Below are 26237 nucleotides of genomic sequence, written 5' to 3' on the forward strand. Positions count from 1 at the left end.
GATAAAAGACAAAGGACTGCAGCTGCGGCTGTTAACATGCTGCTTAGGTACTTAAGTGGTGTTACACACTGTTTACTACACTCAACAACAAATTAACAAAATACATCAGTAGAAAAATACCTTATTTGCTGGAATATAAACATGCTTTAATCTTGTTTTATTCAATATAAATGTGCCAAATTTCTCAATACTTGCTGCAGTCACATTTTGGATGGTAATCAAAACATTATACACCCAGCTAGCCAGGTAAATATAATCTAGCTTCAGCAGTATGGGTAGCAATGCAGACATGTTGTCAAAGAGCACAGGCTCAGAGCAGTAGCTTGGGACTGCATTTACTAACACACACAAAAGAGCAGCACACTGACTGGAAATGATGCCACCATTCTGTCTCACAAATAATAGTCACTTCCAAAATGCAGACAAATTTGAAAATCCCAAGTCTCTTTTAGATGCTCATGCATGGGTTGCAGGTATGTGTTTCTCTTAATTAACTAATCAATTATTTAATTAATTAATTGATTAAGGAATTATTAATTATGACCAGAGGAAATTATCTCATGTTGCAAGTTAAAGCTTGCAGCTTGCAGGTTTCAAGTTTGGTGAAAGAGGCTCCTGGTTTGCAATTAGTGTATGATTCAAGTGTGTGTGTGTGTGTGTGTGTGTGTGTGTTTTTGTTTTTTTGTTTTTTTTCATGGTTAGTTTTTTTTTTCATATAACACAATAATAGCACAAAATGCAGCACTTGAATACATAGTCCCATCTGGGGAGTTTAAATAATGAGTAGAAATACAACCAATTAGTCTCCAGGGGCATACAGTAAAAGTAAATGCTTAAAAATCATTTTCAGGTGATAGGGAAATAAACACAAAAATAAAGTAATGACCAACTTTAATTGGTCGCCAGAGATTGGAGATTAGGCTTTAGGCAGCCATGTTCCTGGGATTGCCTCATTGTGTGTGTTTACTCTTTACATTAGCTAACTCATACTGGAGAAGAGACACAGAAAACATCCACACAATAAATGAAATAAGCAGCAAAAGAAAATAAGAAAAAAGTGTGATAGAAAACTAAATTAAGAAGGAGAAGGAAAACATAATCCCGTTCTAGCCAGACAGAAGACCAACCTACCGTTTAGTCCAGCTAATCATCCCTTCACAATAGAGTTTGTATTTCCCTGAATTATCTGGTATATTACTCTGATATTGGATATGATGGCGCTGTATGTGCTTGCCGCTGCTAATTCTGAATTTTGAACATCCACAAATGCTTGCAGCCAATTTTGTACCCAAGTAATAAAAAGTTTTTCATTAACTTATTTAATTAAGTCACCAAGTTATAAAACCGACTTCCACTAGTGTATTTGCAAGCCTGGCAGCCTGAGTTGAACTCCCTGCCGGGCCTAACCATTTTTCCTGCAGAAACCCTCTCATATTATTAAAATCCTGCACCATGCTGGAAATGAGCAACAATTCATGAATTACATCTTTCGAAACTGAAGCTCCCAAAGATAACCTCAAAATTCCATTGACAGAAAACTTTTTATACAGTATGGTCAAAATTACAGCAGGGGTTTGTCTTTTAATTTAACTTAATCCCAGTTAAACACCAGTGATCAATAGTGAGAAAACTCCAGACTAGAGCTGTGAGCAAGCAATGCGCTACATTAGCATGGCAAGTTAAACGCAGCATACTACACAAGCAAATCCCATAGATCCCCATGGTGATGGTAAATTAGAAAAGCAAAACAAAAGATTTGTTTGTCATGCAAGCTTCTGTGGGAAAAGCCATAGAAGAAATTGGATGAGTTAGAAAAGACTTTTTCTGCCAGATGAATCTCTCTGTATCTGCATTTAATCCCTCCTTCACTCATCATAAATGGTAAATGTGCTACATTTACATAGCATCTTTCTAGTCTTCTGACCACTCAAAGCATTTTACACTACATGTCAAGATTCACCAATTAACACACACACACATATTCACATGCTGATGATGGCAGAGGATGACATGCAAAGTGCCAACCTGCTCATTAGGACACGCACACACACACACACACACACACACACACACACACACACACACACACGCACAAAGGCCCGTTGACAAACCTGCACCAATATCAAAAGGATTAATACACACTTCAATCTTTAAAAAGCTGTAGCTTCAGTAATTACATATTTCTTAAGCAACTTCTCAAGCTACATTGACACTAAGCAATAGCAAATAGCAAACTCACTCACAGTCTCACAGTCTTACCCCGATGGCTGTCAGGATAGGAACCTGATAGATCCACTTAATGTTTCCAGCACTTAACTCCCAACACCTGCAGCGGTTACAAGTATAAAGAGGAGAGGAGACAAAAAGATGAAGTTAAGAAAATAATGGAAGACAGAAGGAAGAAGGAACAGATTGATATTATTAAGAGGAAGAGCAGGGACAGACTGAGCAGGCACCAAATAAATGATTCAATTCAGCACGAAAAAGAAACATTTTGGTTAGAAATGATTAAATAACGTGGGATTTGTGATACGCATCAGAATAATGATCTCAGAGAAGATACCACAATCTAGCTAAGACACAATCTTAAATGGAAACGAGGCACAAAGAGACACAGAGATAGAGGGAAATAAAAGAAGGACAAGAAAAAACAAACTTCTGTCACACACTGCTGCTACTCTGTTGTGTAAGAAGTGGAGAATTTCCATCAAACTGACATGTAGTTGCTTAAATGTCATCATCCATGCCTACTTTTTTGTGTTTCCTGTATCTCCATTTAGTTCATACCTGTGTGACGTTTTGCTGATTTCTGCTGGTAAGCGTTTGACATTAAAGGAGCAGTCTGTCTCTTTGCGTGTTTGACGGAAAGGCTGATGTAACTGACTCATAAAGATTTCGACAGCTTCGTTGGGTGTCTGCTTGTCACACCACAGAGAATGTGTAAGTAAATCAGCGAATATGTTAGCCAGCTGTGAAGTAGACTATTCTTTATTCTTTTGTGGTCTGAATGGAAATTATGTAATATTAATTATGAATATGAAAATAACATCCTTTTGCTTAGCTTTCATTCATACCTGGAATTTTGTCTCTGTCCAATGTAGTCTGTCTATGTTATTTGATATTTAATTGGAAGCAGGTTTGCATTTGTTACAGTGACAAGGGGTGATAGATAGAGACAGGGGAGGAAGCAAAGTAGCTCTTTTAAAACCTGGTTTCAAAGCAGCAGCCAGACAACGATAAATCATTACTGAAATATCCAACCTCCCCTGAAGAGGCGTTGTCTCTATATTTCTTTGTAAAGTTGTTAAATTGGATCCTATGTGTATTGTATGTATATCATCAAATCAGTATTTCACCCACGAAAAGGCATGTTGTGCATTTGTGTTTCGTATAGTGTGCCAACATCAGGGGGAGGCATGGGGACAACACAGTGTGGGAGTCCCCTCTAAATGTCTGTGCATGCCGCTTCTCTGCTCCTCATTTATATTCTGAAGCTGAATGGTTCATGGCAAATGGAAAAGAGAGACACTAAATCTATACAGTCTTTGTTTTGTAACTTACTGTCAGGTTTTCAAAGTTGCTTTTTCTCTTTAGATGTTTCAGTCCATTTTTACATATATTCTAAAGAACATTTTAGCACTGTGTGTGAAAGTGCTTCCATTTCCTTCCTGTTTCAGGTTTTCAATGAATCATGTTTTTGTAAACTATTTTGTGACATAACTGCAGCACAGAAAGTCTTTTTAGTGGCTTGCTTTTTTTCATGGAAAATTGACTTTTCAGTTATTTTGTATTTCCTTTTTTCCTTTTGTACATGGGTGTAACCGCCGTTCATACCTTTCACAAATTTATGCAACTGGAAGAGGGTATATGTTAAATTTACTGAAGATAAAAGTGAGTCTGTGTTACTCTGAAAGGTATGAATTATTTTTTTTCAACACTGTAAACTTCAAAGGAAATATTGCATCACTACACAAACATATAGCTTTCCACAGAGCAGTTGTTTCAGGCTTTTAGTGATTATGGAAATAGGATTATGCAGCTATATCTCAAGTTGAGCAGACTTCAACCCTGGCAACGTGTGCACTTTGCATGTTATGTATGCTTTCAAACCAATGCATGCACACACATCCCTAATGTAATGTGAGGGGAATGGCATGTAAGTAAGGAGTATAACTTTATGAATCTTCAGGTGAAGTGTAACCACAGCCTTAGCTACCACAGAGTTGATTCCACCTCTCTCTGACACACTGGCAGCTACTATAGTTCCTCTCAACACAAGCTTTATGAAACTATTCATTGTTACCGTACTATTGTACTTTTTTCAACCGCACTGGCTCTGTTTTTCACTGTAAACAGACTTTCAATTTTTTAGGTCACTGAGTAAATTGAACTCTGCTGTACTACCAGGAGAATAGCAACAAACTCTTTTCCCATATTCAGGGCTCTTACTGTTGTTTACAGAGCAAATACCTTAATTCACCTGAGCCCTGTGGCGGTGCATTTTGTGTACAAACAGATCTTCATACACCAGAGCGTGGTCCTGAACATCAAATAAATAATATGCCTTGTCACTGACACAGACTGTGCTGGGTAAAATGTAACCACAAATATATTTGTTGTGTATAAAGAAGAATTGTCTCCAAATCTACAGAAAATAATCCTGATAGACGATGTTACTGAGGTCACTACTTCTTCCCACCAAGAGTCCTTGAGACCTGACAGTATACACAAATTAAATAGGTTTATGATGGACTATTGGAAAAGACCGTTTCTGTATCTGCACATTCTGCTCATGTTTGCTGGTGGGTCGGAGCTGACAGTCAGGAGAAAAGACTGCTGACAGTTTTGACAACAGAGACAGCAGTGTTGACTTAAAGTGGATTTTGGATTTTCAAGGAAAGCTATTGTATAGTTGAGTTTTACGCATCAGTTGTGAAAATGTGTGCTAATCTTTAGTTTGAATACTTCTGAAAGACATTAGAGAAAATAGTTTATTACAATTACTGGCCATCCCTTGCTGTCTCTTTATTCAGTTTATTGAATTAAACTTCACCAAGAGGCTCAGAATATCTACACTTATTGACAAAATGCCTCCTGAGAGAGCATGTAGAAAAGTTTGTTTTGAATCAGGACAGCTTTTAAAGTTCATTGCTGCTCAATACTGTTTGACTGTTGAATGGCAAATCTATGACACTTTGAGAAGTTTTTAGTGGCACATCTTGATCTTTTCAGCTTTTATTTATGGTATTTATTTTGAGTGCATCTGTTTATGTGAGGGTGTAGCATGCTGCATTGAAGATTACACTGTGCTCTGAGTTTGTAACAACTTTTTATAGTATTGGCAATAGATTTAACTCAACACAATGTATTAACCAAAGCTTAATGTGATTTGCACAAATATGTATTTGGACTAACTTTTATGGAAAGGCAAGTGCGCCAGTAGGAATTGGTGTGCTTATAATGTATATCTATTACTCTTTATTTCTAACCTTGCACTTTAGTGTCTATAATTTGACTTTTTTATCTTTAAAACTGTCTTTTCTTCCATCTTAGAGCACCAATGGTTGTGGTGAACACTAGAATCCTGGGACACAACTATTTAGTATACGTCACATTCATGGAAATTAAATTAAGCCACCATCTGTTTACACAGATGAAGAATATCATTTTTAGATAATGATATTTAGATGTTGCTAATTTCCTGATGACCCTGTGGATGCAGGGAAGAGCACTGTTTTATGCATTAACAAGCATGCTGTGTTACATTTCTGCAAATTCATAATGAAGCATCCCAAAACTTGAAGCCCAACAAATAAGCAACTACCTTGGAAACAATATCAGTCCTATATATCAGTCCTTAGTCAGCATTTTGCTTCTTAGCCCAAACCAATCTGTTTTAAAGTCCAACCTTACAGTACTGCTTAAAATGGATCCTGTAATTTCACTTGAGCTGCCCTTTCACAACTCTTCAGTTGTTCATATTGTGACCTTTGTGAAGGATCAGTACGGCAGGTTATGTTCAATCTTTGAACAAGAGTGAACCAAATAATAAATGTTATTAACAGCTATTGGCAGGCAGAGGAAGGTCATATTTGGCAGGGAATACCATTACATGTGAATTTATGAAAACCACCACTCAAGCGCAGGGGTCAAAACCTTTGATGATTTTCATGCAAATGGAGCCAGACCTTTTTACTGGTACAAATTAAACCGTAGTAGATTTCTGTTTTCAGTAGAAATCCTGAACTGCATCTATAATTATGTATGTTATGTCTGAAATACACATTGTGGCCTAATGTATGTGCATCTTTGTGTACTTCAGGCCTGGGGCTGTCATAGTTAAGGCAAGGCTCAATATTTCCAGCCAAATAGAATACAATGATACTTAAGACAATACTGTGTTTCTAGCTTTGTTGCGATAGTATGAGGAGTGCCATTTTCTGTTTCAGCATGACAATGGCCCCATTGATGAAGTAACAAGTCTTCCTAATTGAATGATTTAAATGATATTGTTCATTCATGCGCTCCTGGAACAATACATATGATTGTTTTCAAGGAAAAAAGCACCTAAATGTACTGTTTGGGTTAAAATGACTACTTCCTTAAGGTTGATATACCTTTGTCATCGTGGTTCAGATTAAACATGGTGAGACAGTATTTAGCTGTTACGCTGCACACAACTTTAACAAACTACCAACAGAACTGAAATCAGCCCCAATATTTTAAAATCCAGATTAAAAATGTTCCTCTTTTCATGTGCTTATGATTGAGCTCTTTTAAAGCACTTTAAATTTGAATCTTTCATTTGCACTATGTATGTTCTGTTAATAGTTTTAATGCAAATCATTATGTTATGCTGCTCTCTCATAATTCAATATTTATGTCTAGCCTTTTGTTTTCTTGCTCTCTTATAATTTTTCTTTACGGTCATAATTACTGTGGCCACTAGAGGACTTTCTTTCAACTTGAAGATATATTTTTCGGGGGGACTTACATAAACAACTGATCCTGTAAATCTTCTTGGACAGTCTCGAACAAAACCAGCATACAAAAATCTTCTTTTTCTGAGCTTGGTGGTTAAGAGCCTACATAAACCGAGCCCTGACCGCAACCCCATCCAACACCTTTGGGATGAATTCTATAACAATGAATACATTATCACCTAGCATCAGCAGTGGTTGCTGAAAGGGAGGAAATCTCTGCAGCCAGGTTAAAAAATATATACATTGCATGTATATATAAGAAGTTCCTCTAAGAGACATTTGACAGATCTGAGATGTATGCATGTTTAATTGGATTTCAAGGATTGAAATGTCACCACACCTATACACTAACAATCTTCTTTTATCTTCTTTTTCACGTTTACTTTCATGCTCACACACACTTTTTCATATTTAATATTGGTGCCCTTTCAAATCATGGTTTCATTTAACTTTATTGGTGTAAAAAAACACCAGTAAATAAACAAACTGCAACTTGGGCTCTCACCTTGCATCAGCTAGCGTTGCCCTCACAATCGCCCACAGGGCCACAAAAAGAGCTGGAACACCTGCAAGTACACAAAACAAATGATGAGCACAGTTGTCCCCATGATGCTGTTTACCTGATATATGCTGCAGGTGATATTCACATTCCCCTATTCCCACATCATATTAAGAAAGTAAAGACACATGAACCACTCATATTGGCAGCATCTTTCATAGAACCAGAACCAGACTCTCTATGGACACGGTATTTAATTCCCCTATTGGGACTGTACAAGAATTACTGGAGTGGGCAGAGAGGGTAAAACTTTTGTCTCAATGACAAAACAGTGTTTGGATCCGTCACTTCGAAAAAGGTGGCAACACCCTCCCTCCTAATACATCTCAATGTAATGTGTGATACAGCTGACACAAGTCCTGAGTTGCCCCCATGAGCACAGACCCCGAAAAGGAGCCTGTCATTTCCAAGAACAGACACATCAATAAGGGGACAGTACCTCAGTAATGTAGTCTGGGGCCAGGACATGAAGTGTTTAAAGACCGTGTAAAGTGAAAATATATTTGTGTTCTGAGTTAGTCACATCACAGACAGATGTGTTATTAACCATCCTTCCAAATTTGAATGCTAGAAAAATTGTCTAAGTATGTAAAATTATCTTTTAAAATCATGAAAAATCAAGCACTTCTCTGTGCAGTCAAACGCTGGGGGCGTGTCTGCTGAAGGCGCTGGAAACACACCCACGCGCGGAAGGAGGCCGCCTCCGTGTAACATAGCAACAGTAGCAATGGACGCTCGCGCTAACAGCATTGCAGTGACCCAGCCCTACATGTTTGAGCCATCAGAGCCAGACACTGACTCGGAGTCAGACAATGAACATGCACAATCTCGTGCCTCACAGTCTGCAACAGAATGGTAATGTATGTCTCCTATTTATGCAAGTTAGCAATATGTATTACTGACTATCTGCTATGGGATACTGACGCCGAGCTAGCAACCGAGTTAGCTGCCGAGGTACGCTCCCACTGACTAGCTAAAAACGTTAGGGTTTCATGTAATGAAGAATTGTGATTGTTTTGTCTGTTCACAGATTAAACACTTGATTTTTATTACTGTTTCGTTAATTTAATTACTCCTTTTGTTTATACCTAATAAAGGTAGTACTAGTATTTGTTTTTAAGTGTAGTGGGTGGTAAACCCAAGTAAATTCAGTTTGTCCAGGTTTGAAAGGAGGCATTTTACTCGTTTTTTCAGATCACACTATTCAACAAATGTGGGGAAACGCATTAGGTAACTAATTAGACTACAAAAAAGTTAAATATAACACTAGCCAGTTTCACTTAGTCAGTTACTTACCTGTCTTCTGATTAATTTGTGGATTGCTGAATGTCATCATTATAACACACAGGCTGAATAAGACAATATGCTTCAACTGATTAGGTCATTTTGCTGAACCAGGCTTCATACTGAACTGACAACTGAAATGGTCAACATTTGTCACACTGTGATTAAAAATGTACTTGTGCAGGTGCACATGTGGAGAATGCAGAACAATGCCCACAGAGGTTGAACATGTCTGCTACAAGGAGCTGAATGCTGTATGTAAATGAAAACTGTTTTTCACAATAATAATTCAAATAATGAATACATATGCAGCAGCATACTAGATGTCTAGCACTAAAACACCTATTACACATATTCCTATAGGTTCAGAGTAGATGTGGAGAGCTGCCTGAAGAGCCACGCTGCATGACTCTTCATCCAGGCTTGGAGCCGGTCTGCCTGAACCCCTACTCCCTGCAGAATGCCCTAAACATTTATCAGGCAGATCGTGGACCACTGGCGGAAAAGGAAAGATCTGGGTAACGTAGACAATATAATAATTGTTTTACTGATTTCAGATATTTATAAATTACACTTGTGTTGATCAAATGACATGCATTTCAAAGACAGGTAAGGTTTAGTACCCGGGAATAAACTTACATCATTTATACAATCATATTATAGTTGACTAATGTATACAGTGTATTTCATTTACACTCAAAGCACATGAGTGATGCTTGACTGTATCCATTTTAATCCTTCATCTTCCTGAGCTATATATAAACTCTCATGTTGGACAGATTGCAAACAATAAATACTAGTTCATTCTTTAGCTGTTTTTCACTACATAGTAAATCAACCAACATGTACATCACCTTGATATATAGATGTATAAACTGAATGCACATGATTGGACATTTATACAAGCAATCACTAGATTATTATTATTATTTCTGAAAATGTAGCTGTGTGGTCGTGGAAATTCCTTGGAAACTGCTGTCCATTTTCTTGTCCATCCATTTAGCCAATATGATGAGGTAGACTGCAGGTTGATGAATCAAACTCATCTTCTGAGGTCCCAATCTGTAAGACATGACAAAAAATGTGGAGGGAAACAAATAAGTTCAGTTTGGTTTCAGATAGGTTCTTCTAAAAGACAACACATGTCAATGTTTTGTGAAAGACAGCTCCAGTGTAAAATTTGATTACACAGAGGACAACATACCAAAAGTAAACATACATAAAAATATAAATCAAAGTATTTTTCTACATTTTTTATTACAGGCGTGCTCGCTACCTGGCCTACAGGAGTTTTGTGTCCTGGTGCTGGGGATACCTGGGAAAGGACAACCGGGTTGTCATCCCCTCCTGTGTTGTCCTCTGTATTCATCAGGAGTACCCTGATGAAGATGTGGAATACACAGGTTTTAAACCTCCCCTTTAGATTGTTTTATTATTTATAGTTTATTGCTTGCTTATATTGTTATTTGTTTATAAAATGTGTCCAATATAAAATAAATGTATTATTGAGTAATGATATATTTGTGTGTGTCACAACTTCTTTTACAATGGAGGCTGGTGGAGCTCTGGTCCTGAGATTGGCTGAGGCAGGAGTAGGCTTGGGCGGTATAAAGGTGTTGCAGTATACCAAGGTGCTTTCTGAGTGCTTCATACTGTTATAGTGGTTTAATTTCAAATGTTTTAGTCACCACGGAAATTAGTCGCCAGGAATGTGTAATAAATACCATACACCAAGGTAAATGTCTGGAAGCTATGAAGGCTTGAAAAAAATATATATACCGCCCAAGTCTAGGCACAAGGTAAGTCACAGGAACAGTGGCTGCCAGATATGCTGGAGGAAGACACTGAGACCTGTACATGGGAAAAGAAAACAGGAATAAGGAAAAGAGACATTAGGCTGTCATCATGAACACTGCATACATACATACAACATACCTCGTGGGTACCTCGGAAGCCACTTTGACACTCATTTTAGGTGTCCCTCGGTCCATGTTTTACATTACACACAAACGTAAAACCTCAGTCTACATATAATTCCTTGTCATAGCTATATTGGTGCACATAAAATATTACCTGTCGGTTATCATTGTGTTGTCAGATGGATGACGCTCAGGGAATAAGGCCAAATTATGTCACGATTACATGCATGCTAACATTACACGGGCATGACAGGGTGCATGATGTAAAATCACTTTCAGGATTTGCGCATTCAGCAAAATGCATTTAATTGCCTAAATGTACAGTATTATAACTTATAAGCACATAACGTTACTTACACTCTCTGACGGGCACATAATGCCGGTGGCGGTGATGATGGCACCTGCTGTCGGCGGGATGGGAGGATGTAAGCCGGTGAGGGAGACGGTCGGTGGCGGTGATATAGGCACCTGCTGTCGGCGGGATGGGAGGACGTAAACCGGGGAGGGAGACGGTCGGTGGCGGGCACGTAATGCCAGTAGCACCTGCTGCCGGCGGGACGAGAGGACGTAAGCCGGGGAGGGAGACGGTCGGTGGCGGGCACGAAGCCGGGGAGGGAGACGGTCGGTGGCGGGCACGTAATGCCAGTAGCACCGGCGGGACGAGAGGACGTAAGCCGGGGAGGGAGGCGGTCGGTACGGCACCTCTAACCAGACACAACGGACTGCTCAAAAATCCCGACTTCCAGTGAAGATGCACACACGAGGAGGAGTCATGACTAGTTAGCTAGCTGAGAGCGAGCTGGAAAACGACTGAGGCTAATGCGCTGAATGTATTTATACTGCAGCAGCAGCAGGGGCGGGTTTATGATAATTACCGCCGCGTTACGTAACGCGGCGGAGATTTCAGACCCGCCTACTAAATCCTGACACAGAAATGTTGAAACACAGTTTGTGAAGCCTAGCTCCACAATTCAATCTAAATGGTTGAAATGCTTTTTACACCTTTTTTAGAAATACATTTATGACCTATTTAATGTGTTTAGAAGAAAATGTCTGATTTCACTTTACACGGTCTTTAAAATATAATGAGAAGGATCTTAAAATAAATGATAAAACCAACTGGCAGCCAGTGAAGCACATTAAAAGGGGAACGATATGATCCGTTATCTCGGTCTGTGTTGGTGGGTCTGGTTGCTGCAGTTTTGTACAATTTGGAGTGTGTGAATCAATTTATGCCAGTTAAGAGATCATTGCAGCAGGCCAGAGGAAATGTATGATGGATTCAGTATCTGTAAAACTCAAACTTGAAGTCTCACGATGTTCCTGAGATAGTAGAAGCAAGACTGGATTATTTTGCTGATATGTATTTCAAAATCTGAGGAGATATTTGCAGAGTAAATGAAGTGATTACTAGAATTGTTGGATGCAGAAGGTCAGAGCCAAAGATAAAAATTATATTTAATTGCAAATTAATTAAAGAAAGGTTGTTGACATCTAATCTTTTATATCTGCTAATCAGTTTCAGACTTGACTGATACAACCATCGGTGTGTCATCTGCATACAAATGTACATAAATGTCACGGCTGCGAATGTTGTAATCAAAGTGGGATCAAATGAAACATCGCACCACCAACCAAAAAGGGTGGATGTTACCAAAGTCAAACAAGTAAAAACACAAATGGGTGTCCTCTGTCAAACCTTCTCTGCCAGCGTATGGACAAAACCAGCATTCAATACTTTCATATCACACAAAGAATAACCATAACAGGAGCTGCTGTGCTTTCTAAAGCTATTATAAAGTCAAGAAACAAAACTTTCTCAAGAAACTCCACAATTAATTTCTTTAAATTTTGTGAGCGATTGTCGATTCCACTTTGATTCCATTTATAAAACAATTCTTTATCAGCGTAGATCTGTTAGATGTAATCAGTCTTAATCTGCTAGTGTATAAATATAGCAAACCTGCCTCAGACAAAGCCTGCACTGCATGCTCTTTGGATCCATTGGGAAACTGTTTAGATTTAGAACGATCTACGATACACTTTTTAAAGACACAGCATATGGTACCCTAGAGCAGTTTTAGAAATAAACTTCCAATTGGTATTAAAGATAAAACTGCACCAGAGTAAAATTAAATTTCTCTCATCTCTGGGAGGGGGAAAAAAAGAAAGATAATTGCTGTAACTGCAAGAGCTAAGAATATAATTTGATCTACTATGACATCTATTGAGAGAGACTAAATGTATTACAAACCAGAAATTTTAAAAGCTAGACATTATTTTTTTATACAAAACCATCCCCTCAAAGATGAATGATACAAATACGTTCTGTTTCCACTGTTATTATTTTTTTCTATTGTAAATTTCATGCAACTGTTGCAACATTCAGGTAAACTAACAGGGAAACTAACAGGGGATGTGAATTGAATTTTGTCATCAATAATGCATTTGAAATGACTGATGTGGTCCCCTGAATACACAGCTCCTTAAGCAGTAGTGATTGCATAATACTGTGAGTTTGGATGTGCAAGCTCGACTATTTTTAGAAGAAACAGAAGATGAAATTTCCCTCCAATGCCCCCCCCCCCCCCCCCCGCCCCCACCAAGCAGCTCATCAAATATGGCAGCCTTTGTATAGTCAATCTGATAAATTAATGAAACTTTAATTTGTGATAAGTGTGCACATATTCAGCTAATTAGACACAAGTTTTACATGAATGCTGCGTCTTATCTGTAGCTAAAAAGGAAGGGATAGGAAAATGTAGAAAACAGAGAGAAACTGAGTGTAAGAGGCTGAGAGAGCATTATGGGAGCGTGAGTGGAGGAAATGCAGATATGTAACCAAAATCATCAGCTTAGGGTTTATGTCTAATGATTTATGAGCAATTGATGACAGCTACTGTTGAAAGGAAAAGCATTTTCATTCATTTAGCAGTTTGTCAGGGGCTTATATAGCACAATCTCATATCAATGTGAAATAACAAATAGCTAATTTAGGCAAGATGCTGGAATCATTGGAAAAACAATTACACTTTGAAAAAGACCAGCTGCTTAACACATCCATGTGAGAATGTCTACATCGATACTGTCAGTATGCATCTCTGAAAGCTTTTTCCTTTCTCCTGCTTAGAAATATTCATATAATTGTTATAATATATAATACCCTAACTAACCCTTCCATCTGAATTCACACAATCAAGCCAAAATAGCACAATATGTGGACTGCAAAAATTTGGCAAACCTTATTTTGAACCTGTCAAGAAATGCATCCCATCTTATGAGTGTCGTATGCAAGTAAGAAGAAGAAGCAAGTTGTTCTGTAACTACTTTAATCTCTATTTCTACTTCAGTGTGCAATGTGTGGACACTGAAACCACTTTAGTTGTTCCTCTGACCCATACTTACTAAGAAGTGATCCCTTCCTGATGCAATTCCAGGGAAAGACATTCCAGTGAAATATTAGTCTATTACAGACTTTCCTCTTTGTGTTTTTATCCTTCTGCAGCTCAGCAAGGACATACTGCAAACCACTGTAAGATTTGTGGCCTCTCATCCGAAAAAAAAAGAAGAAAGGAAAGCAACTCTAAAGCAAGTCCAGATTTGCAATAACATTGAATTTAGAGTGAATTTTCAGAAATTCAATGTAAATGAAATTACAACTAAGCCACCGAAGTGTCCATCAAAAATGATATCAATTGTACTAAACTCTTCATTATCAAAATGGTTTATTTTCTTTAAGGCATAGTGGATCTTTGTTAATCTAGTCACAGTACAATATACAATATTCTTTGACATAATACTCATTGGGAGACAATCAGTCATTTATGGCAAACCGCCATTTAGATTGTGTCAGGGTCTCCAGATGCACTACCACATATAAACAGATACAGAAGAAACAGAACCTCTTCCTCTTTTCCCCTGTGTGTTGACGTGAGTTCAAAGAAAAGAACAAAACATTTTCGCTGGGGTTGAAATCTTCACATCTTCAAACATTATCACATACTTGTGTGCAAGACAGGGGCAAAACCTAGAAATAGTGCAAGCGGCTCCGCCTCATAATGAAGCATCAAAATTGATGTACTGAACTATTTTAGAACTGCATAATTGCATCCAAAAGTGTAATGTGTAGGAAAATGACATTTAATCTCTTTTGAAAGAAAAAAAGGAAGTATTGAGCTTTTTAAGGACTGTGTGCTTTCAGTTTCTCTATGCACCAGACAATATTTATAAACATAGAATGATTATATATAAGGGCAGCATGCAGTAGTTGTTGATGTCAACGCTGTGTAATGCATTGGTGGAGAAAGAGGTTTTGCTTTGTATATATTAATGCATTGTAATTTTTGTATATTTAATGATAAACTGACTTGCCAAGTTCAAGCTCTGCCTTTAGTCATACTGCACAATGTCTATATATGTGATATGAGATGTGTATATTTTGTCTGCTTACCCCATCCAATGAGTGTAAAGCCCCAGAGGTATTTGGAGTCTGATCGGAAGGCCATGAAGATGAGACTGTGGAGGTAGAGGCCTTCTACCAGGATCCAGTAATAGTTGGTGGTCAGGAAATAGATGAAGAGCAGCACCGTCACCTTGCAGCCAATCTGACAACAAAAAAAAATTAACGCTTTTATCACATCCACTTCATATCTGCTCTTGGCCCTGAGAGAGAAGATCATCTGATTACACTTTACTGTATAAATTTGCACATCAATGAAGAAAAATACACAGCACAAAATCACTATCAATACATAATGCATATTAATTAAAGCCATCAAATCAACTCACTAATGTACCGTGCCTCTCGACTACATACTTGGCATCACACATTTTAGTAAATGAGATTTTGCCAGTGGATTAAGCCAGGTTCTTTGCCTCCTAGTTTCCTCCTCAGTTCTCAGGTTTTTGGAGGGTAAACCTGCAGCTGACTGAGCCTCATTAGTATGCGTTCAGTTTCATTCATAACTGAATCAATGTGTGCTAATCCACGCTGAGTGTTATGAATAATCTGACTTTTCTGTTGAGTTTTGATAAGTGCATTACCAACTTTAACAGACTGGCTGATAAATCTTTCTCTCATCTGAAGAGACTCTAGACAAACCTCAAAATAATGATACCATGAAAAAAAAATATTATAAACTCAATGTTTAGTAGCAACAACAGAATGTACCATGTGATACAATGTAAAAGCCTTTTGAAAATTAGTACGCTCTTATGAATAAAATAAATAAAATATATATTTTTTATTTTTTTTTTTATTATTGAGTGCAACACATAAAATGCCTTTCAGCTTCATTGTAATGTGACAGCAGGGTGCCTCAGGCATAGAAATGGCAAATATGAGAAAAAGGAAACAGTGCTGTGAAACAAATTGTGCCAAATTATACTTTTGAATGCACAATCATGATAATTGATGTTTTAATTATCTGCATTCCCTCTTGCAACATATGTGCATTAAAGCCAACTACTGTACTTCTGGCACTCTCAATAATATGAATCACACAAGAAATGCATGAACACACACAACACAGCAGCATATATAATATAACAGTGAATCATGATCACAGTAATGTGAAAGACTGTAATCTAGTCACATTGTTATGACTCTTGCATGTCATAATCTATAACACATGAAGCAAGAAGACACCCATTAATATTTTAGATACCTACAGTTAATGTTACAGAAACTGGATCCATATCGCAAATTAATAAAAAAAATAAAAATACAGTAGTAGCACTAAAAATGCCCCACCTTGACATGAGTGCATGATGTTTGTGTATGCCAACATATTGTTTTGCAGAGGCACTGAATAAATGCAGTGAAGATATGTGAGAACTCAAATATTATAATAATTCATGTCTGCACAAACATGATGAATTAATTAGCAAGTTGACAAAAACACATGTATGTTTAGTAAAAATGGACTAGCTCCATGCTAATTGCACATGCTCACTATGCTGACCTTTTTAGTACTATAATCTAAAAACATGGTGCAGACGTGAAAAACCTTAAAAGACAAATCACAAAAGAAAGAAATAAGTTTTTAGTCAAGCTGAGCAAGTACATACTCAGCTCAGGTTATTTTTACATCTTTTACTCGCTTTCAGTGCCATCTCATGAAAGGTTTCTGAGTGCAAGGATTAAAGTATATGGTTCAGCAGACAACAAAATAATTGCTTTTACTCTTTCAGGGACACAGACATACTGGTAACCTAACAATTATTTCTGATCACAATCAAAAAAAGCAATCATGATCTGTGATGCCAATTACAGATCCCTAGAAATCCAAATGTGCATAGTTTGCAACTTCTGATTCTTCTATTACAATGACAAAAACAATTCAAGTCAAAAAGTAAAATTCAAGGTGGGATTATTGTGAGAGTAGCTTTAATTCAGACATAAACTCAGTGCCCGAATCAGTGCTCTTCCCTTTCTCACTAATTACTTTATGTGGTAATTTTAAATGAAATACTGAGAAATAAGCATGTCTGTTGAATTCACTCATTAGAGTCTCAGTGGGACATTTGTATGGAGGTGTAATGTAAAAAAAAAAAAGCTGTTGCCTGTGGAGTTTTTCATGATTAGAGACTTTTTGCAGCAGGTTCTTGCAACAGTATTAAGATAACTGATGTTTTTATTATCCTTAAGTAGATGCCATGCTAGCTAATACCTCATTAAACACAGTACAAAGTTTTCAAAAGACTGAGAAGGAACATAAAAACATGCATTTAATGTCACAGTGCTAAAAACAGCATCAGAAATTGGGCAAATGCCTGCAGCAAAACCAAAATAAAAGGACTATACTGTGTATGTTTACTGCTTTTTTTTCATTTTTTGCAACATGTTGACTACTACACTCTAGATTTTCCTTAATTGGAAAGTCTGACACATGCACGCTGCTGAATGTGGGTATGAAGGCGGTGTGTGGGTGGGTCAAATATGAAGGGCAGGTCCCTTAGATGTTGCCTCAGGGCGTCTGTTTATCAAGCTCCAGTTCCTTTTGGAAAACATGAATCCACTGCAACAAATTGAAGGCCAGACTCTTTCTTAGCCTTGAAAGTAGTTTCACAAGAGCCATTAATGACCAACAATGAATTTAAATAGCTGTTTTTCACTGAGACACTGTACATCTAATAAGTTGGATTCTCTTTTTGAAATATTGATCAGGCCAATACATGCCATTTTTCCATACGATCCATTTACAGTTATAATTATAGCACTGGTTGGTGTAATTGCTTGAAAATCAACATCACCAGGTATAGACAGGGTTTAATGGTTATAATTGAGAGTACATAAAGACATTTAACTGCTATTAATGATTACAGTACCAAGGATGCACAGAAAAGTGGGCTACATTTAAATATGGATTATCAATAAGTGAGAGGGGTTAGTGGATGAGTTTGCAAGGTACAATAACATAACATTTTCAAACAGGGGTACAAATAGACAGTCCACTTTTTTTACCCAGCAGACTGGACTATGATAATGCTCTCCTATCTGGTCTCCACAAATATATCAGTTGCAATTCAAACAGTGCAGCCAAGGACCAGAAGGAGAGAAAACATCACATCTGGTTTAAAGTCCTGACATTAGATGACAGTCAGTCTCTGTATTGATTTTTAAAAATATTTGATTTTTGTTGAAAGCACGTACCAGCCTACATGTCTGCCATGCTTGCAATGTATAAACCAGGACAGCTCCTCAAGTCCTCTGAGTGTAGTTGTTCCAAAAATGCAGGATAGAAACTTTTGGTGACGCATCTTTTAATTTTTATGCTCTGAGCTGTTGGAGCTGTCTGCCTGAGGGTCTGGCAGCAGCTGCTATTTCTTTTAGCTTTTGATTAAAATGTTTCATGGCCATTATTTCATTCATTTAATCATATATTTTATTGTACTCATGTTTGAAAATGTTGTATTCCCCCTTACTGTATCTATTTAATTTCTGATTGCCTTGTATATAATTAATTTATTTGTTTAATTTTTATTAAATCAATTTTATTGGTTTTATCATCACATTTTCTTCATTTTTTTGTGTCATCATTATTTTGTGTGCTCATTACTGTATAGCCACTGTAGTTATTTTACTCAGCCATCTGTAAAGCACTTTACAATTGCACTTAAATTGTTAGAAAGATATTATAGAAACAAAGTTTGATTGATCAATATAGTGTCTAGTATTGTATATGAATGTGCTCTGGTAGAATCTCTTCTTCAAAAACCACTTGAAGACCTCCCTCTCCAAGAGTACTCACTCATCATTTCATAGTCCTTCTCTAGGCCTTTATCTCAAAAAAGAAAAAGATGTCTGCCAGGCACTTATATGTTACTTCAAGGACCTGCAAGTCTTATAGCACTTCTGTCAGATGGAACATTGAGTGTTGAGGCTCTTAAAGATTTCTTCTTGATCTAATGTACTTTGGATGGTACTTCATTTGTCGCTTTAAATGTGTTTGCCTAAGTACCTAAGTAGCCTGTTTACTGTTAATCTACATGTACATGCAGCACATCATTAACCACATTTCTCCCCTACCCCTTTTTAACTATATTTGTCAAAGTATCCCTCAAACTCAAATACATGTTTTTCTTCTCATTACTTCAGTTGGACTTTGAACTTCACTGTGCAGAATGATGTACAGTATGTGCAGACTTTGACACCAGAAAGCTGTTTTCACATTAGACTGCTGACAGCGAAAACGTTCTCACCTCAAATTGGAGTCGTGAGGCTACGTACTTGCTTTATTGGTGACATCACAAATAATTTGTAATTTAAATACTTTTTTAAATTACAAAAACAAATTAACTATCAGATCTGAATTATTTTTCAAAATGTATTTGTATATGTCTTTAAAACAAACTTGTTTATATGACATTGAAGAAATCTTGCCGAAGAAAATTATTATTATTTTATTATCAGTGTTTATTTGCTATGGAACAAAACAAAAAAGGAGAACTCATGCTTATTCTACAAAGACTTTCTAAAAATAGCCTGAAAAATTAGTGGTTCCCTTTAGAAGTCATGACAAATAATTGATTTGTAGTGATATGTTAAGCAGACCATTGTGTTTTAATTAGTATCACAGATGTTTTAAATCTTATAATCACTCATGTAGCCAGTTTAAAAGGAGAAAATGACTCACTCTGCTACTGAACATGAAAAACAGAAGGAAAACTAGAGAGTCACCTGAAGACATAAAAAAAAGGTAAAAGCCAAACATGATCATGAAGGTTACAAGACCATCTTCAAAGAGCTTGATGTTCCCGTTGCAATTATTATTAACAAGTTTAAGGCCCGTGGAACTGTTGCCAACATCTCTGGACGTGGTCACAAGAAGAAAATTGGTCCAAGATTGAACAGAGGGATTGTTCGAATGGTCGAAAAAAGAACTTCAGAAAACTTCAATACAGATCTGATCTTCAAGTTCAACGTACAATAGTTTCAAACCACACCATCCATTATTGTCTGAATGAAAATGGGATGCATGGTAGAAGACCAAGGAAGACCCCCACAGAGAGAGACACCAAAAAGAAACCACAGTCCTTCTGTGCTTTGGACGGATGAAACAGAATTAGAGCTTTTTGGTAAATCCCACCAACCATATATTTACAAAAGAGGAGGAAAAAAGCCTTTAAATAACACAACACTATGCCTACTGTGTAACACGAGGGAGGCTTAGTGATGTTTATGGATTGCTTTGCTGCCTTAGGCACTGGATACCTTAAATCTGTCCAGGACACAATGAAATCAGAAGACTATCAAAGCATTTTGGAGTAAAACATACAGCAAAGTGTCAGACTGTTGTGTCTTAGTCGTAGGCCATGTGTCTTCAAGCAGGATAATGATCCAAAGCATACATCAAAAGCCACTCAAGAGTGGATGAGAAGAAAATGTTGAACTGTTCTTAAATGGCCTGATTTGAATCCCATTAAACATCTGTGGAAAAAGCCGAAACCTGCAGCTGAAAGACTATACCAGTGAAGAAGTGTAGAAACCTTTTTAAGAGTTACAGAAAGTGCTTGACTGCAGTTATTGCCTTCGGAGGCTGTGCTGCAAAATATTAAGTTTAGTATACCAATATTTTTGGCCATTCCATTTTCATTTGTTTTATTAAATATGTGAAGTTTGTAAATCAAAAACAAACCCTACTTCTTAAAAAATCACTTTCTCCGAGAGTACTCACTCACCTCATCTCACGGTCCTTCTCTAGCTCTTAACATCAAAACAACAGAAAATAAAGACAAATGATGGCTGCTGGGAATATATGTTACTTCAAGTACCTTGTGGCACAATAGAATGACAGACAGATAGAAAATGGAGTACTGAGGCTCTTAAAGGTTTCTCCTTGATCTACACTAGCTTAGATGGTACTTCATGTGTATGCCACTTTAGACAAATGTGTCTGCCTATGTTGCTTATCCTTATTAAAAATCTCTACTCGTGCAGCAAAGTTTGTGATTGTGTGGTCTTGTTAAAGTTAACATACGTACAAGGATATGGTATGGTAGCCACAACTGGAAGCATGGCTTTGGGAGCATCTGGGGTGTAATACTGGTAGATCTTGTCCAATGGGAGCCAAGAGTTTGTGTCTGCTGGGTTTCACAAATGGGTGTGAGTTGAGCAAAGCATGGTGGGAGCTGAGGTCTGTTTTGGACTCCTTTTGTTTGACTTGGTGCTATTCCTTCTGTTATGAGGTTGTGAAGGTCCCTACAGGCTTCATGACTGTGTGCAGACCTGTCTTTGTCTCATACATGTCCCTATGATGCCCAACAATGTTAAGCTAGTTATTAGTCACTCAAAGTGCCTACATGCACTGAAGCAACCTGGTAACTGTTAATCTATAAATACATGCAGCAGATCAGTCACCGGGTTTCTCCCTTTCCTCTTTTTAACTGTAGTAGTGAAAGAAGTGCTTCGTCACCCTTTTTTTCTTTAATTGAAGCAGAGAGGATCAGCAGACAAAAATCTTCCTCACAGCACTAAAGTGTGGGACTTTAAAGCATCACTCTACTCAAAAATGTATTTTTCTTCTCATTCCTTCAGGTGTACATTTGAGATTCACTGTGCAGAATGATGTATGTGTAGAGTTTGAGAGTAAAAAGCTCCAGGACTCTTTTCAGTTTGAGTGACTGTCTTGTCTCTCAAGAAAACTCTCAAAGTCTGTTAATTAATTTTAGGGACTTGCAGCTCAGCCTTTCACTGTAAAATATGGCTCTGAAGCAAGTTTCTTCAGCTCAAGTAGCAAAGCACGTATGACTTTATTCTATAGAAACAAGAAAGCATGGTACTTACATATTGAGAATTGTCCAGTGGTGCCATAGTAACTGTTTTCAAATTGTCCAACAGAGCAGAGTCAAAGTCCTGCAAGCCAGCGCTGGAATGGACGACTTTATCCTTGACGAAAATGCTGACGGCCCGTAACATGAAGGAAACAAACAGGTGCATGTGGATGTAGTTTCTGGTGCAGTGAAGTCGCCTGCAATGAGAACAAATAATTGCTGTTACAAATTCATAATTTCAAGCACAATGACATACAATCCAACCACTAAGACACATTTATTTAAGTATGCTGGTTTAGTCTGGAGGTTAAAGGATTGTTCTTATGTTGCAAGGGAATAAAAACAACTACACTGAGAAACTTTAGTCAGGTAGAGAGAAATGAAACATTAAAGAATACATTCACAATTTTTCAACTGTCCTCCTATTGCGCACAGTCCTCTTTTTTATGCAAAAGCATATTTAAAAACAGGTTATTTGAAGCTAATATGAAGATTTGGCAGCCCAGATTAGTCAACTCAAGCCACTATATTTCAAAGTTTCTTTTTAGTGCCAAATTCCCTATTTTGGTTCAGTTGCTTCCACTGCAGCTGAACAGGGAAACTATCCATTACAGACACAAAGAGAGATTTTTTTTTTTTACTAAAAGGACTGGAACAGTTTGAAATATCCACATTATTTGACCAACTCAGTTGACTGAAACCTCATATTACCTTCAGATAACTTTTTTCATTCAAACTTTTCACCCAAAACGAGGACTATGGATTTTATCCCCTATCACTGACATTGTAGGTGCCTTTTTTGGGGGATCATCTAATGGAAAGTATGAAAAGGAGGAATTATTACAGCGAGCAAAACTTGTTTCAATGGGCATATGGGGACTTGAAAAAGTTGGGGGATCATGCTGAGATGATATCTGATATCTTCAATTCCACTCTCTGCTGTCATCTATCAAGGTTGATGGAAGAAAACTATTTGGGAGACATCATTGAGAAAATACAAGCAGACAGTTTTACAAAATGAGTCTTCATCAGGACTAAACACAATCCAATACAAGTGACACAAACACAATCCATCTGCTCCATACTCCACTTCTGCTCCGCCAAGCGCCAAGTAAAGCTGTAGTGACCCTGCCTGTTTCTATAAGGACCCTCAGCTCACACATTACTTGGCAAAAGCCTGTCCTGGAAATCATTATCTCATATAGTACCATGTCATACTGTAGAGGTTTTGTTTAAAACTGCAGAGCTGTTTCAGAACTATAATAACCAAAAAAGCTGTGAAGGACTTTGCAACTCGTTTCTATGAAGGACCTCCAGCTCGCACACTACTTGGCACTAGCACTAGCAGTGCTGTCGATGCAGAATTTTATAACAGAAACCAGCTCTGCACTTTTCAATGCATCCCCCTCTTTCTATTAAATATGTTTTGCTGTTTTCACTGACTGGAGAAGTCATGAGTAAGTGCAGTGATGGTTGGAAGTGGACTGGATTGCTCTGAAACACATACTCTATATACATAATATATTTCAATTGGTACTACCTTTATTGTTCCTGCTGTCAATCTGTTGCTGCTTATTATTACTGAAAATCCTCCCACTCAACAAGTGAAGACATAATTATCCTGATATTCAAGAAGATGACAGTGTTTATGTAGGTAATTGACTCAGCATGTCTGACTAAAGTTAATCCTTAATTGGATCTCATTAATCAGTTAATTACCTTAGAGAGCACTGCAATGGCAGCTTTGTGTTCAACTGCTTGAACCTCTCTAATGTGTATGAAGTGTTTTTTCCCCTCTGATTTGTTTTTTGTTGGGGGGGGGGGCGGTTAAATAACTTTTACTGATCTTATTGTGTTGCATTGTTGTGAGTGAGGTTGGGGCTCAAGAGGAGGTTGTTCACCAAAACATCCACCAGGGGGCAGCACGGAGTCAAAAGTTTATGACAACAACAAACTCCAAACACGGCTACTGTGGAGGAGATATTGATAATGTTCCTCTTGCATAAAAAACAAAAAACGATATGTTTAAAGTTTCTAACCAACTCACACAACCTTTCCTCAAAAAGTTTGTCCATTGTTATCTCTTTTTCGTGTCTCACTAGCGCTACGTATTGAGTAGTAACAGCAACACTGCCCCCACGGTTTCCGGTGGTACTGCTCAGTTTGGTCCGTATCCGTAAGCTTTATGGAAACGTGCGGAAATACGGACGAAATTAACGCAGAGCACGGACAGAAGGTTCCGTCCTTATCCGTACCCGTATTTAACGTTGAGCATAAATGGGCCTTTATGGTTCTGTCCAAGTCTGGTCCCTCCACCAGTCCACTAGATGTCATCAGGCCTGTTTAACACTGGACTGAAGGTGATGAAGGACAGATAAGAGAGGTTGAAGATTATATTTAAAGGACCACTTGAGAAACTGTTGCTTTCCATATTCACTCTCATTAGAATCCATAGCTGCAGCTGTCTTTTAGTCCAGCTTATGGTGTTTCATGTAGCCAGTCATGCAGTATTCACATTTATGTCAACAGCAATATATGCTGAAGTGTATTTTACTGTATGTTACTTGGGCACTTATTTTTGTTCATATGAGTTCTGGCTCGGCTTGTGTATGGTTATATTGTGGTTTTTAGGGGTTTTTGGTATTCTGTTTGCTCTGTTTGCCTCCTGTGTTCCCGTGCTCCACACCTGCCCTGCATCAGTCTCGTTAGCCTTGCCTGCTCCCTGTGTCTTCACAGCCAATCAGCCTCCAGCCTGCCCTGGTGTCTTGTTATTTGTTCCTATTTTTTCATTAGTTCAGTCATTATTTAAATCCTGGTTTTAATGTCAGCTTTGTTGGATCATTTGTTCAGTTCTGTTCAGTTTAGTGTGCTCTGTTTGGGCTACATTCAGTTTGGCTTTGACCTGCCGGCTACTGGAAACAAAGAATGAAGAAAATTCTTCAGCCTTGTTCTGCAGCTCCATCTAACACCTCCCGTCCACATGTTAAAGTGTCTTCAGGGAAGACTGTGAACCCAAAATTGCTCCTGATGGTTAGGCCAGCACCTTGTGTGGTAGCTGACTGCCATCAGTGAGTGAGTACGTGTGTGAATTAGATGAATGTATATGTCCATGGACATAAAATTAATCTACAATTAAGTAATTTTTAAAGCAAAAATGCAAAAACATTCACTGGTTCAAGGCTCTCAAATGTGAAAATGTATTGCCTTTCTCGGTCTTATATATTACTCTAAATGTAATATTCTAGGCGCTGTTCAATTCACAGGAGAGTCAGAGGGGTTTTAAACCTCCCTCTTCAAATAGTGTCATCAATTGAGGAGGTTTTTGTTTTTTTGTGAATATTAAAGATGGCAATACCATAATTAAGTTATCCCTCCCTCCCCTCTTAAAACTGTCCAGGTTTTTTTTGTTTTTGACTGAAACATCAAAATAGTGATTTGGCCATGGAACAACCACTTTCTATCTCAGTCAGACTTGGAAACACTTCACACGTCTCTGCTTTTATCACCAGCAGCACAGATCATTGTTATGCCCTCTTCAATGCTCTCCTTTATAAAAGCCATCCAAAGGCTTCAGTTCATTCAGATCCCCAGAGTGCAATAAGTACAGTCAAACTGGCAATAGAGCTTTAGGTGTTTATGGATATGAATGAGCAATGTGCAGCAGCTACTTACACCCAGAAGGACCTTGCTAGCTTATCTTTTTAAGCAATTCATCTCTATGATTATTTTATTGTAATCATGAGAAAACACTTTTTCCTAAAAATTAGAACATTTTGATTTTGTCCAGAAAATGTAGCTCAAATTTAGATCAAAATGTGATATTTTAAAGGAGATTTACAAAGGTAAAATATATTTCATGGAGCAGATGCTTGTGATTTTTATATTCCATTTTTTTTAGCACTATAGGTTTACTGCTAGAGCTCTTAAAACAGGACTAAATTTAAAGTTTTTTAAAATTGTAACCGTTTATTTTAAACTTTATTTTATGGGAAATGATGGCTATAGTTTCAGTGTATAACCGCTATTACAGGATCTCCTGCATAATTTTTTTTTGGCAAGTGTCAATAAATTTAGAACCTTTTTACATACAGTACAGTGTTTACTCGTACGACGGCACTATTTAATTGTTGACTGCTTGAGAAGCTTAATGTGTTTTAGCTTCATAAATCAAGCTCCACATTAGGTGTTGCACATTGTTTACAGTGAGGCAGAAAGAAC

The 26237-nt window shown here is 37.6% G+C and overlaps 1 protein-coding gene across 1 annotated transcript in view; it reads right to left on the reverse strand.

Moving 5' to 3' along the window:
- Positions 1–26237, reverse strand: part of pth2ra (parathyroid hormone 2 receptor a) — a 55771-nt gene that overhangs the window by 17730 nt on the left and 11804 nt on the right. The window contains exons 5-8 of the mRNA XM_053328671.1: positions 22033–22216; positions 15196–15349; positions 7489–7549; positions 2260–2326 (exon numbers count right to left, since the gene is read on the reverse strand). Of these exons, the coding sequence (XP_053184646.1) occupies positions 2260–2326; positions 7489–7549; positions 15196–15349; positions 22033–22216 (466 nt within the window). The remainder of the gene's footprint in view (positions 1–2259; positions 2327–7488; positions 7550–15195; positions 15350–22032; positions 22217–26237) is intronic.

This window comes from Scomber japonicus, chromosome 11 (genome assembly GCF_027409825.1).
Source record: "Scomber japonicus isolate fScoJap1 chromosome 11, fScoJap1.pri, whole genome shotgun sequence".
Taxonomy (NCBI): domain Eukaryota; kingdom Metazoa; phylum Chordata; class Actinopteri; order Scombriformes; family Scombridae; genus Scomber; species Scomber japonicus.